Raw genomic sequence first — 15,000 nt, 5'->3', positions numbered from 1 at the left:
TTGCTGGAGACAACTTCTCTGGCCCGCTCTCAGCTCTGTAGTGGAGGTATGAGCAAGGCAGTCAGCCGTGTGGCTGTTGGCATGTGTGAGTGTGTGAACCACCACTCCCTGACCATAGGGCTATGGTTGTCTGTGGGTGGTCTGTGTCCATCCAAGCAGAGTCTTACCTCCATGAATATCTGTGTTGAAGATGCAGTGAAAGCCCCTCAGCAGACCCGCAGGGGCCCCTCAGCAGACCCCCAGGGCCCCACAGTGGAGCGGTCCTTCCTTTCCTCTTTCTCTCTTTTTCGCTCTCCTTCCCCCCCTACTCCCTGATGAGTTGTAATCTCAGACAGAGAGAGGCAGCATGGCCATGGTATTGATTAAGATCCTTGGTTGACCCCAGCTCTCGTGACCCCGCGATAGTGTCTATCGATTCCCCGCTGACACTGTCCTCCCTCCCGGCACACACACTGACACACACGTACACACACACACACACACTAACACACTGCCCCCTAACCTTGCCCCCCCCCCTGACCCGCTCACCTGCCCCCCTGTCTATCGCAGGCAGGCGTCCCTGGGTCTGACTCTGACACACGCCTCTCATTACCATATATATGGAGTGGCCAGGGAGGGGAGGCGACTATGGTCCTAGCAGGGGGGAAGGGCAGCCGTAATGGCCCGACAGACAGCAGGACAGGGGAGTGGACACGCACTGCCCCCACCAGGTCACCATGGAAATGGCTAGACCACTCACTGGTTTCACTTCCACTCAGTGCTGTGGCCACCACAGTCTGTCACAGACCCACTGTCAGGGTTCCCTTTTCTCCTATTTTCATCCCTGCTTTCTCTCACTCTATCAGCCTTTAGTTATGACTGGTGACGCCCCATCAGTCTCTCTCAATCTCAGCTGTTGATTTTTATCCCTCGTTCTCTCACTCTCTCTCTTTCTCTCTCTCTCTCTGTCTCTCTCTCGCTCTCAATTCAATTCAATTCAAACGGGCATTATTGGCATGCGAAACATATGTTAACATCGCCAAGACAAGTGAAGTCTCTCTCTCTCTTTGTCTCGCTCGCTCTCTCTCTCTCAATTCAATTCAATTCAATTCAATTCAAGGGCTTTATTGGCATGGGAAACATGTGTTAACATTGCCAAAGCAAGTGAGGTAGACAACATACAAAGTGAATATATAAAGTGAAAAACAACAAAAATTAACAGTAAACATTACACATACAACAGTTTCAAAACAGTAAAGACATTACAAATGTCATATTATATATATATATATATATATATATATATATATATATATATATATACACAATGTACAAATAGTTAAAGGACACAAGATAGAATAAATAAGCATAAATATGGGTTGTATTTACAATGGTGTTTGTCCTTCACTGGTTGCCCTTTTCTCGTGGCAACAGGTCACAAATCTTGCTGCTGTGATGGCACACTGTGGAATTTCACCCAGTAGATATGGGAGTTTTTCAAAATCTCTCTCTCTCTCTTCCTGTGATGGGAGGAGGAGGAGGTAGAATGGTGGCCTTCATGTATATTTTAGAGGTGCTCTCTTGTCTCTGTCAGGTCTCTGTTCATTTAGAGGCTCTTGCGGAAGTATAGAGGCTGGCTGGCTGGCTGCCTGGTCTGCTGTAGACAGATGTTTGGACTGAGGCACACCGCTTAAGTGCTTTACCCTGGGGAGAGGAGGTACAGGGACACACGGCTACTCAGGTGTGGCCTGCCGGGAACAACATAGACTCTCACTTGCATGCACGCGCACACGCTCACACACCCACACACACACTGCCACTGACTTAAAGTGAGTTCCCCGGAAGCCTTAGTTGGCTTTAGAATTTAGAATGAATGACTGTCCATGTGACAGAAACCATGACCACAACTGCTGTTATCTTACTGTCCGCTACACTGTGTCTGCCTCTGGCTCTCACTGGAACCACCTCTAAACACTCAGCAGGTTAGAAATAGAGAGACAGGAGCTTTCTCCTGTAAGTCCAACTGTATGAGCCCCTCTCCTTTCCTCACCTCTCCTCACCCCTCCTCACCTCTCCTCTCCTGTCCACACCTCACCTCACTCGTCCTTACCTTTCCTTTCCTCTCCTGACCTGTCCTCTCCTGTCCTCACCTCACCTGTCCTCTCCTCTCCTCTCCTGTCCTCACCTCTCCTCACCTCTCCTCACCTCTCCTCTCCTCTCCTCTCCTCACCTCACTCTTCCTTACCTTTCCTCTCCTGTCCTGTCCTCTCCTGTCCTCAACTCTCCTGTCCTCACCTCTCCTGTCCTCACCTGTCCTCACCTCTCATGTCCTCACCTCTCCTCACCTCTCCTCCTCTCCTCTCTCCTCTCCTCTCCTCTCCTCTCCTCTCCTCTCCTCTCCTCTCCTCTCCTCTCCTCTCCTCTCCTCTCCTCTCCTCTCCTCTCCTCTCCTGTCCTCACCTGTCCTCGCCTGTCCTCACCTGTCCTCTCCTCTCCTTGCCTCTCCTTGCCTCTCCTTTCTTCTCTCACTGCCTCCCCACCAAGTGTATTTAACAGTGTGTACTGTCGCTGAACCCTGCAGGGCACAGTCAAGGCTAGAGAGGTATAAATCTGTTCTTTGTGTGACCACAGAGACCCTGGCTTGGTGTGAGCTGAATCAGACCTCAGCTCACCAGCCATAGAGCAGACAGGCCTGTGATAGATGAAAGGCCACGGCACTTCACACACACACACACACACACACACACACACACACACACACACACACACACACACACACACACACACACACACACACACACACACACACACACACACACACACACACACACACACACACACACCCTGGTGAGGATAGATGACAGCACACACACTTGTACTGGTAATTGAACCGCCAGCGACCTGATAAGATACAGAGGGATGATGTCACTTTCACGTGTCAGCACTTCACTGGGGTGAAATACAGGAGAAGTACTGCCATACATCTCCCTTTCCCTGTAACTATCACTCCTTTACTACTCTCTCTCTCTCTCTCTCTCTCTCTCTCTCTCTCTCTCTCTCTCTCTCTCTCTCTCTCTCTCTCTCTCTCTCTCTCTCTCTCTCTCTCTCTCTCTCTCTCTCACTCTCTCACTCTCTCTTTCTCTCTCTCTCTGCCTCACACAGGCTCTCTGGTTTAAAGCTCCTTTAACAATGCCTAGCGCAGGCACACACACGACGAGGCCCAAGCCTTCTCAGAGCCTGAGTCTCAACTAATTCCCCCAACACACTGGTATTATCCATGTTGGCAACTTCCCACTTAAGGATTTGTCTCTTTACTAAAAGACCCCAATCCAGAGCACAGGGAAGGGAGGAGAGGAGAGACAGAGGCATTATCTGTAATAAATATTCACGACTCTCTTCTTCTCTCATTCAGAGGTGAGTAAAGCCCACTGTACAATAATATGGGTCACGATTCAATAGTGAGAGCAAGTCTTACCAATGTTGACTCTATTGTCTCCTAGCCTAGTGAAGACATCTTTGGGGGTCTCCCTGCTTTCACACAGATATCTCTAATGAGGGGAATCCTGTTACAGAGAGAGAGAGAGACAAAGAAAGAGAGACAGAGCGAGAGAGAGAGAGAGAGAGAGAGAGAGAGAGAGAGAGAGAGAGCTCTTAATTGAGTTGCGGAATGCTCGTAAACACTGTTAGCAGTGATAGTCACTGTTAGCAGTCATATCACACAGCACCTCTCTGCTGGTTTGCCTGTGAAGCTAAGCAGGTTTGGGCCTGGTTGATCCCTGGATGAATAATATCCTGGATCAGTGGTAGGCCACTAGATTCAGCCGCAGACTATTTTTGAGGGGATGGTGGTGAGGCCGGAACATCATTCGAATCATTTGTACACTGCAAATGACCAGAAAGAGAAAGAGATTGTATTTGAAAATAATAACAATCATTTCATAACTTGATTACATTGAGACACAATCACACACTGTGTGCCTTTGTGGGAATACTTGGGAACAGACTTCCTAAATTGGTGGTCCACTTGTTACCGACCCCTGTTCTAGATGTATTCCTAGCTAACCATGAGTACTTTACCCCCTGTTGTGTGTGAGTGTTAATTGTTGTTGTTTTAATCAGACAAAGGGGCTGTGTACATCAAGCCATCTCTCCGGGATCGAATTCTATCCTTCCTCTCACGTGACCAGACCGCTTCCTCTGATTGGATTATGTCATCAGCGGGGGGGGGGGGGGGGGTCTGCCACGGTGACTAACGTGATAACCCTTAATGGGTGGAGGTCCACATGGAAATGAATTGATATACCGTAGTTGCCACATGGCACACACACACACACACACACACACACACACACACACACACACACACACACACACACACACACACACACACACACACACACACACACACACACACACACACACACACACAGCCACTCTAGGTTTGACACTTGACGCTTCTACTGTTGTCTACTGCTGTTGTCTTCCTCAAGTCTGCCAATGTGCTGCACTTGGGAAAGTGAAACTCCTCCTCTAGACTTGATGAGAGGCTGTGAAGCTGTGTCTCTGACTAAGTGGTCTGCTGCGGAAACTCAACAGGTCACATCTCTGAGTCTTTACATGCCGCCTTTTAATCTACACAAAAAGCATTTTTCTATATTCTTGTTTTTTTCCCATCCGTTTTCTCATGAGCCGTTGTAAAAGCTCTCAGCTGTGCTTAAGGGTCGACCTTGAAGAGGTTCAGTGTCTGACAGGGGCTCTTGTGGTGTTCTTATGAAGCATAGTATGTGTCGGGTGCTGTGGATAATATGTTTTATAAGTGTGCTATGCATGTCCTCTTCTGTGTGGCATGTGCACGACTCACAAGCATCAATTCTCACCTTGAGGCATTGCATGTCCAGTACCTCTTTCAGGAGGCAGAGAATGTGCATGACTCTATTCCATGGCATGGGGAATACAGTATCTATTTTAGCTTTGTTTGGGAATCTCATCCTGTGGTTTGACCCATATGGGACAGGTTTGTCCACTCTGCCTTGCTGTAGAATCCAATCCAAGCCTTCTGATTGGGCAAACGTCTCAGGTGATCCTCGGTGATTGGTTGAACCCACCCAGCGACCACTAGGCCACAACTGGTGTGTTTTGATTTTGCAGGACGAGGGTGCTCAGCCCCTGAACCTGTCGTCCAAGCCTAAGACAGCAAGCGAGAGCAAGTCACCCACCTCCCCCGCTTCCCCACAGGTCCCCACCATGAAGCTTGGTCACCATGGCACCGGGTCCATGAAACACAGCACAGCCCCCTCCAGCATCGGAGGACCACCGTCCAGAGTCAGCTCCATAGGTAAGGGACTGCGCCCACCACGCATACACACACACACACACACACACACACACACACACACACACACACACACACACACACACACACACACACACACACACACACACACACACACACACACACACACACACACACACACACACACACACACACACACACACACACACACACACACACACACACACACACACACACACACACACACACACACACACACACACACACACACACACACACACACACACACACACACACACACACACACACACACACACACACACACACACACACACACACACACACACACACACACACACACACACACACACACACACACACACACACACACACACACACACACACACACACACACACACACACACACACACACACACATACACATATATACAGTTGAAGTCGGAAGTTTAATATATAATAATATATGCCATTTAGCAGACGCTTTTATCCAAAGCGACTTACAGTCATGTGTGCATACATTCTACGTATGGGTGATCCCGGGGATCGAACCCACTACCCTGGCGTTGCAAGCGCCATGCTCTACCAACTGAGCTACAGAAGGACCTGAGCTACAGAAGGACCACATACACTTATGTTGGAGTCATTTATACTTGTTTTTCAACCACTCCACACATTTCTTGTTAACACACTATAGCTTTGGCAAGTCGGTTAGGACATCTACTTTGTGCATGACACAAGTCATTTTTCCAACCATTGTTTAACAGGAAGAGTATTTAACTTAAAATTCACTGTATCACAATTCCAGTGGGTCAGAAGTTGACTGTGTCTTTTAACAGCTTGGAAGATTTGCCTTTTAACAGCTTGGAAAATTCCAGAAAATTATGTCATGGCTTTAGAAGCTTCGATTAGGCTCATTGACATCATTTGAGTCAATTGGAAGTGTACCTGTGGATGTATTTCAAGGCCTACCTTCAAACTCAGTGCCTCTTTCCTTGACATCAGAAACAAAATTGTAGACCTCCACAAGTCTGGTTCATCCTTGGGAGCATTTTACAAACGCCTGAAGGTACCACGTTCATCTGTACAAACAATAGTAAGTATAAACACCATGGGACCACGCAGCCGTCATACCGCTCAGGAAGGAGACGCGTTCTGTCTCCTAGAGATGAACATACTTTGGTACGAAAAGTGCAAATCAATCCCAGAACAACAGCGAAGGACCTTGTGAAGAAGCCTTAGGAAACAGGTACAAAAGTATCTATATCCACAGTAAAGCGAGTCCTATATCAACATAACCTGAAAGGCCGTTCAGCAAGGAAGAAGCCACTGCTCCAAAACCGCTAGAAAAAAGCCAGACTACGGTTTGCAACTGCACATGGGGACAAAGATCATACGTTTTGGGGAATGTCCTCTGGTCTGATGAAACAAAAATAAAACTGTTTGGTCATAATGACCATCATTATGTTTGGTGGAAAAAGGGGGAGGCTTGCAAGCCGAAGAACACCATCCCAACCGTGAAGCACAGGGGTGGCAGCATCATGCTGTGGAGCTGCTTTGCTGCAGGGGGGACTGGTGCACTTCACGAAGTAGATGGCATCATGAAGGAGGAAAATGATGTGGATATATTGGAGCAACATCTCAAGACATCAGTCAGGAAGTTAAAGCTTGGTCGCAAATGGGTCTTCCAAATGGACAATGACCCCAAGCATACTTCAAAGGTTGTGTCAAAATGTTTTAAGGACAACAAAGTTAAGGTATTGGAGTCACAAAGCGCTGACCTAAATTCTACAGAACATTTGTGGGCAGAACTGAAAAAATGTGTGTGAGCAAGGAGGCCTACAAACCTGACTCAGTTACACCAGCTCTGTCAGGAGGAATGGGCCACAATTCACCCAACTTATTGTTTTAAGCTTGTGGAAGGCAACCCAAAATGTTTGACCAAAGTGAAATAATTTAAAGGCAATGCTACCAAATATTAATTGAGTGTATGTAAACTTCTGACCCACTGGGAATGTGATAAAAGAAACTAAAGCTGAAATAAGTCATTCTCTCCACTGTTATTCTGACATTTCACATTCTTAAAATAAAGTGGTGATCCTAACTGTCCTAAGACAGGGGATTTTTACTAGGATTAAATGTCAGGAATTGTGAAAAACTGAGTTTGCATGTATTTGGCTGAGGTGCATGTAAACCTCCCACTTCAACTGTATGTTCAGTGCATTCAGAAAGTATTCAGACCCCTTCACTTTTTCCACATTTCTGATTGTTTTCAAATAAAAAAAAATAAAAAAATCTCATCAATCTACACACAATAGCTTTTTAGCAATGTTTGCAAATGTATTAAAAATGAAAAACAAAAATAACTTATTTATATAAGTATTTAGACCCTTTGCGATGAGACTCGAAATTGACCTCAGGTGCATCCTGCCTCCATTGATCATCCTTGAGATGTTTCTACAACTTGATTTGGATAGGCACACACCTGTCTATATAAGGTTCTACAGTTGACAGTGCATGTCAGAGCATAAAACAAGCTATGAGTTCGACGGAAATGTCCGTAGAGCTCTGAGACAGGATTGTGTCGAGGCACAGACCTGGGGAAGGGTACCAAAAAATGTCTGCAGCATTGAAGGCCCCCAAGAACACAGTGGCCTTCATCATTCCTAAATTGAAGAAGTTTGGAACCACCAAGACGCTTCCTAGAGCTGGCGGCCGGCCAAACTGAGCAATCAGGGGAGAAGGGCCTTGGTGAGGGAGGTGACCAAGAACCCGATGGTCACTCTGACAGAGCTCCAGAGTTCCTCTGTGGAGATGGGAGAACCATCTCTTCTGCAGCACTCCACTAATCAGGCCTTAATGGTAGAGTGGCCAGATGGACGCCCCTCCTCAGTAAAAGGCACATGTCAGCCCACTTGGAGTTTTCCAAAAGGCACCCAAAGGACTGGACTCTTAGACCATGAACAACAATATTCTCTGGTCTGATGAAACCAAGATTGAACTCTTTGGCCTGAATGCCAAGCGTCACATCTGGAGGAAACCAGGCACCGCTCATCACCTGGCTAATACCATCCCAACAGTGAAGCATGGTGGTGGCAGCATCATGCTGTGGGGATGTTATGCAGTGGCAGGAACTGCGAGACTAGTCAGGATAGAGGGATAGATGAATGGAGCTAAGTACAGAGAGATCTTTGATGAAAACCTGCTCAGAACCTCAGACTGGGGCGAAGGTTCACTTTCCAACAGGACAACAACCCTAAGCACACAGCCAAGACAACTCAGGAGTGGCTTCGGGATAAGTCTCTGAATGTCCCTGAGTGGCCCAGCCAGAGCACGGACTTAAACCAAATCTCTGGAGACGCCCGAAAATAGCTTTGCAGTGACGCTCCCCATCCAACCTGACAGAGCTTGAGAGGATCTGCAGAGAAGAATGGGAGAAACTCCCCAAATACAGGTCTGCCAAGCTTGTAGAGTTATATCCAAGAAGACTTAAGGCTGTAATCGCTGCCAAAGGTGCTTCAACAAAGTACTGAGTAAAGGGTCTGACTACTTATGTAAATGTGATATTTCCGTTTATTTGTATTTTTATCAATCTTTTAAAAAATGTCTCAAAACCTGTTTTTGCTTTATCATTTTGGGATATTGTGTATAGATTGTTGAGGAGGGAAGAAACTATTTAATTCATTATAGAATAAGTAGTCGTAGTGGTAGTAATATAATAATATTAATAATAATAATAATAATAATAATATTAGTAGGGAAGAAACTATTTAATCCATTATAGAATAAGTAGTGGTAGTAATATAATAATAACGTGTTTTAAGGAAGTATGCACATGAATGCCATTTATTTCACTCACATCACCATTAAGTAGTGTTTTAAGTAATGTATTCATAAAACACTGATTCACTGACTACAACGTGTGTTCACACATGTAAATATGCTATAATTAGGGCTCCGAGTGGCGCAGTGGTCTAAGCTAGCTAGCTCTAGAGTTTCTGGGTTCGAGTCCAGGCCCCGTCGCAGCCGGCCGCGACCGGGAGACCCATGGGGCGGCGCACAATTAGTGCAACGTCTTCCGGGTTAGGGGAGGGTTTGACCGGCAGGGATATCCTTGTCCCATTGCGCACTAGCGACTCTTGTGGCGGGCCGGGCGCAGTGCATGCTGACACGGTCGCCAGGTGCACGATATTTCCTCCGACACATCGGTGCGGCTGGCTTCCGGGTTAAGTGAGCGTTGTGTCAAGAAGCAGTGCGGCTTGGTTGGTTGTGTTTCGGAGGACGCATGGCTCTCGACCGAGTCTGTACGGGAGTTGCAGTGAGGAGACAAGACTGTAACTACCAATTGGGGAGAAAAGGGGTTAAAAGTAACAAAAAACAAAACAAATGAATACAAAATAAAAGAAAATGCTATAATTAGTGTAGGCTATGTTTTCCCATTGTGTATGCCTGTAGGGTATATTATTGTCAAGGGTTTATTAGCCAGAGAGGCAGGGATGGTTAAGCGGGAGTTTGAATAGGAAGAGGAGGAGGAGGAAAAGGAGGAGGAGGTGGAGAGATGGAGGAGTGTGAAGGATAGGAGGGGAAATGGAGTGATGGAAGAGGAGAGTATGTTTTTCAGATGAATAGAGTAGCTGTGTGACAGGCGGGACTTATCACAGATGAGATTAGACAAGCCTCTTACAGAACGATACACACATAACAACCTGCATTAATAACACAATAACAGCAGACACACACACAGACCACAAGGCTATTATAGACACATGACACGGCTGTTAGAACTCACACACACACACACACACACACACACACACACACACACACACACACACACACACACACACACACACACACACACACACACACACACACACACACACACACACACACACACACACACACACACACACACACACACACACACACACACACACACGCACGCACACACACAGATATTATAATACACACACAGCTATTATAATACACACACAGCTATTATAATACACACACACATTATAATACACACACATTATAATACACACACACATTATAATACACACACAGCTATTATAATACACACACAGCTATTATAATACACACACATTATAATACACACACACATTATAATACACACACATTATAATACACACACACATTATAATACACACAGCTATTATAATACACACACACATTATAATACACACAGACATTATAATACACACACACATTATAATACACACATTATAATACACACACACATTATAATACACACATTATAATACACACACACATTATAATACACACATATAATACACACACACATTATAATACACACACATTATAATAAACACACACATTATAATACACACACACATTATATACACACACCCCTCCTCCTTTTGCAGCAGTTAGCCATTTCTAACTTGTATTCTTTCTAATCTCAGTGTTTTTCAACAAATCGCAGGATTTAATAGTAGATTAGTGGATTTACATCCCAGATGTTTTTTGTTCTGACAAATGGATTTCAGATGGAACATGTTGAGGCAAGCCGTTTCATTTAGATCACAATGAGTGTCTGTCTGCTGCCACGGCACACAGTCTGTTTCCGTCGGTTCCTGTTAGTGTTACCAGGTCAGACGAAGATTCACGTCGTTTGCTATTGCAGTCAAACACAGAGAGACAGGGAGTTTTGACTCTCAATGGATTTAATAACACATGGTTATTATTCATTGTCTTTGTGTGCGTGCTCCTCTCTGTCCAGTCTCCTCGCAGCATCTGTCCTCTATCAGTCTATCTCCCACAATCCAACCTCTCCTCAATGACAGTCTCCGAGAGTCTGATCTGAAGGACTGAACTTTGAATGCCTGTGACCTCTACTGCTGAGACCCACTCTGTGTGACTGTCTAATTTCAACAGTGTGTGTGTGGCCACTCTGAATAATTAGTGCCAGGCCAGGGCAGAGTGAGGCTGCAGGGTAGGGTAGGGTTTGGGCTCTGGCTGGGTCTCACTGTTGTCCCCAGCCCTCCTATCTGGGTCAGGCCTAGGTTGGCAATCAGACACTCAATGACACACACACACACATAACAAGAGAGAAGAACGCAGACACAGTACATCTCTGCTCACACACACACACACACACACACACACACACACACACACACACACACACACACATTGAATCCAGATTAAAACCCACTACCATCCAGCAAGCCAGCCAACACAGCCCACCCCAGCGGCCTCTCTCTCTCTCCAGCCCTCTGCATCCAATTTTGCCGTTATGACTTCTGTAAGAGTTCACTCCTCTGTCATTACAAATCTGAGAGTGTAATCTGCCCTGAGATGGCATTAGCAGGAGGGATTAGTGACAGATAAAGGGCCATAAGCTTGGAGCAGCTCTTTGTTAACCCAGAGATGGAGAGAGAGCGATAGCACGGCCTCCCTCATCCCTCATCCCTCCCTCCGACCTCCCGCCTCTCACAGTCAACACAGCAGATGCTGCTGCCGCTCCGTCCGCTAAGCTGCGGCAATAACACAAATAACAACGCTGAAAAGAAGCAGAGAATCATCTTTGATATGTGTTGGGCAGATGTTTCCGGAGGGGCAAATTAGCAGGCTTTTTGGGTTTAATAGGAGTAATCTTCCGGGATGCCGCCTGCGCTTTTCTACTCTTCAAAGAATCCCATGAGCTTTTGGATGAAAAAGACTAAATGGATAGTGAGGGAATGTGTGTGTTTGCGTGGACAGGCAGGCGGAAAGGAGGTGTGTGTGTGTGTGTGTGTGTGTGTGTGTGTGTGTGTGTGTGTGTGTGTGTGTGTGTGTGTGTGTGTGTGTGTGTGTGTGTGTGTGTGTGTGTGTGTGTGTGTGTGTGTGTGTGTGTGTGTGTGTGTGTGTGTGTGTGTGTGTGTGTGTGTGTGTGTGTGTGTGTGTGTGTGTGTGCGAGCGAGCGAGCGAGCATGTGTGTGTATTTGTGCAACAACAACAACAAAAAAGCTGTATCCCCGTTCGGGAGGAATGCTGGGGCTTTTCAATAAATCTGAATGATGTGGAGATTTGAGATTTGAGGGAATGGGCTTTTAGATGGTCTGTCAGGATGCCTTTGTACACTGTGTTTACCGTTCTGCCTGTGTTTCTGTCTGCCGCTGGGTGGGAGTGAGGTTCACCACGGAAAATAACATCCAGACTTAAAATGGCAGGGTTTTGACAGGGGTGTCTGTATGTGTCTGTATGTGTGATCTGAAGGTCACACGCACCCATACACACGTCTCTCAGTGGAGGCTGAGACAGAGCCGACCTGGCCACGGGTCACACACACACAGCCTTAGCAGTCAACTGGTCAGTCTGTGTCCGGGTGAGTGTACGACTGCATGTGTGTGTGTGTGTGTGTGTTTCCCCTGTGGTTGTGTGTCTGGTCATGTATTTACCTCACAGGGGTTAAGGACAGTGTTTATTCTGGAATGGCCTTAGAGACTGTTTACATCCAAATAGTTTATCTCTAAAAGAGCTGGAGCAATCTAAAATCTGACAAACAGATTTACAGTTGAACAACCAACAGTCAAAGTTCTAGTCAATTCTATTTTGATTACATTTTTTGTAAACTAAAATACACACATACAGTATATACAGTATACACTACCATTCAAAAGTTTGGGGTCACTTAGAAATGTCTTTGTTTTTGAAAGAAAAGCACATTTTGTGTCCATAATTATTTTTGTATTGAACATTTATTTAACTAGGCAAGTCAGTTAAGAACAAATTGTTATTTATAATGATGGCCTACTGGGTTAACTGCCTTGTTCGGGGGCAGGACAACAGATTTTTACCTTGTCAGCCCAGGGATTTGTTCTAGCAACCTTTTGGTCACTGGCCCAACGCTCTAACCTAGACTACCTGCCGCCCCCTAGGCTTCCTGGCAGCTTCATTAAATAGTACCCGCAAAACACCAGTCTCAACGTTAACAGTGAAGAGGCAACTCTGCAAAGAAAAAGACATATCTCAGACTATCCAATCAGAATGTAAGATTAAGATGGGCAAAAGAACACAGACACTGGATAGAGGAACTCTGCCTAGAAGGGCCAGCATCCCGGAATCGCCTCTTCATTGTTGATGTTGAGACTGGTGTTTTGCGGGTACAATTTAATGAAGCTGCCAGTTGAGGACTTGTGAGGCATCTGTTTCTCAAACTCAACACTCTAATGTACTTGTCCTCTTGCTCAGGTGTGCACCGGGGCCTCCCACTCCTCTTTCTATTCTGGTTAGAGCCAGTTTGCTCTATCTGTGAAGGGAGTAGTAAACAGTGTTGTATCAGATCTTCAGTTTCTTGGCAATTTCTCGCATGGAATAGTCTTCATTTCTCAGAACAAGAACAGACTGAGTTTTAGAAGAAAGGTCTTTATTTCTGGACATTTTGAACCTGTAAGTGCTGATCGAAACCTGTAAGTGCTGCTGCTCCAGATACTCAACTTGTCTAAAGAAGGCCAGTTTTATTGCTTCTTTAATCAGTACAACAGTTTTCAGCTGGACTAACATCATTTAAAAAAAGGGTTTTAGCCTTTTTTTTGCCTTTTAAAATGATAAACTTGGATTAGCTAACACAACATGCCATTGGAACATAGGAGTGATGGTTGCTGATAATGGGCCTCTGTACTCCTATGTAGATATTCCATTAAAAATCTGCCCTTTCAATCTACAATAGTCATTTACAACATTAACAATGTCTACACTGTATTTCTGATCAATTTGATGTTATTTTAATGGACAAAAAAAATTGCTTTTCTTTCTAAAACAAGGACATTTCTAAGTGACCTTAACTTTGTACGGCAGTGTATATATACATAAAAAAACTCATTCCTGATATTTCCCCTCATTGAGTTTTTAAATAGGAACATGCTCTTCTGTGTATCTCTCTCAGACCTGCTGTCATCCCTGTCCTCGGGGGGCTATCTGAACGACCACGAGGCTGTGACCAAGGCCTTCGCTGAGGCCAGACAGATGAAGGAGCAGCTGAAGAGAGAACAGCAGGTGTTGGACGCCAAGGTGGCCGCCGTCAACAACCTCAGCCTGAACAACGGGCGCTCCGACAAGGTCAGATATGTTAGTACATCCTTAACCTTACAACTATTCTTTTATTACAACAACATTCCTTCTGTCCTCATACTACTAACAGGAGATAACCCTGTACCATGACTTTAGATTTAAGAATTAGGAATAAATTCCCCTCTAGAGTAGCTACATTATGATTAAAAATAATAATAATAAATAAAAAATACAAAAACTCAACCTGCACTTGACCAACCCTACATCCCAGACACTCTCTAGATAAGATTGTCTACAAAGTACTGAAATGCACAATATACTATATTATCATACAATGTAATGTAATATGATTACAATATGTTCAAATGTAATGTCATATTCTAGTATAAATCACCTTTGTAAAATATATTGCAACACAATGTATTGTAATATGATATAACACGATACATTAAGATGAAATGGAATTCAACATTATGTCTGTATATATCGAAACGGGCATAATTGTCAATCACCTGTGTAATAAGAGCAGTACAGGTAAATTGGCCAGTTAGAGAAACCCTTGGCTGAGGTAATGTGTGTGTGTGTGTGTGTGTGTGTGTGTGTGTGTGTGTGTGTGTGTGTGTGTGTGTGTGTGTGTGTGTGTGTGTGTGTGTGTGTGTGTGTGTGTGTGTGTG

The 15,000-nt window shown here is 45.2% G+C and overlaps 1 protein-coding gene across 1 annotated transcript in view; it reads left to right on the top strand.

The window, feature by feature from the left end:
* Nucleotides 1-15,000, top strand: part of LOC124014363 (transcription factor SOX-5-like) — a 312,039-nt gene that overhangs the window by 285,995 nt on the left and 11,044 nt on the right. The window contains 2 exon segments of the mRNA XM_046329260.1: nucleotides 5,128-5,314; nucleotides 14,202-14,374. Coding sequence (XP_046185216.1) covers nucleotides 5,128-5,314; nucleotides 14,202-14,374 — 360 coding nt within the window.

Source organism: Oncorhynchus gorbuscha, linkage group LG25 (assembly GCF_021184085.1).
Source record: "Oncorhynchus gorbuscha isolate QuinsamMale2020 ecotype Even-year linkage group LG25, OgorEven_v1.0, whole genome shotgun sequence".
Taxonomy (NCBI): domain Eukaryota; kingdom Metazoa; phylum Chordata; class Actinopteri; order Salmoniformes; family Salmonidae; genus Oncorhynchus; species Oncorhynchus gorbuscha.
This window is presented reverse-complemented; position numbering and strand designations above follow the sequence as displayed.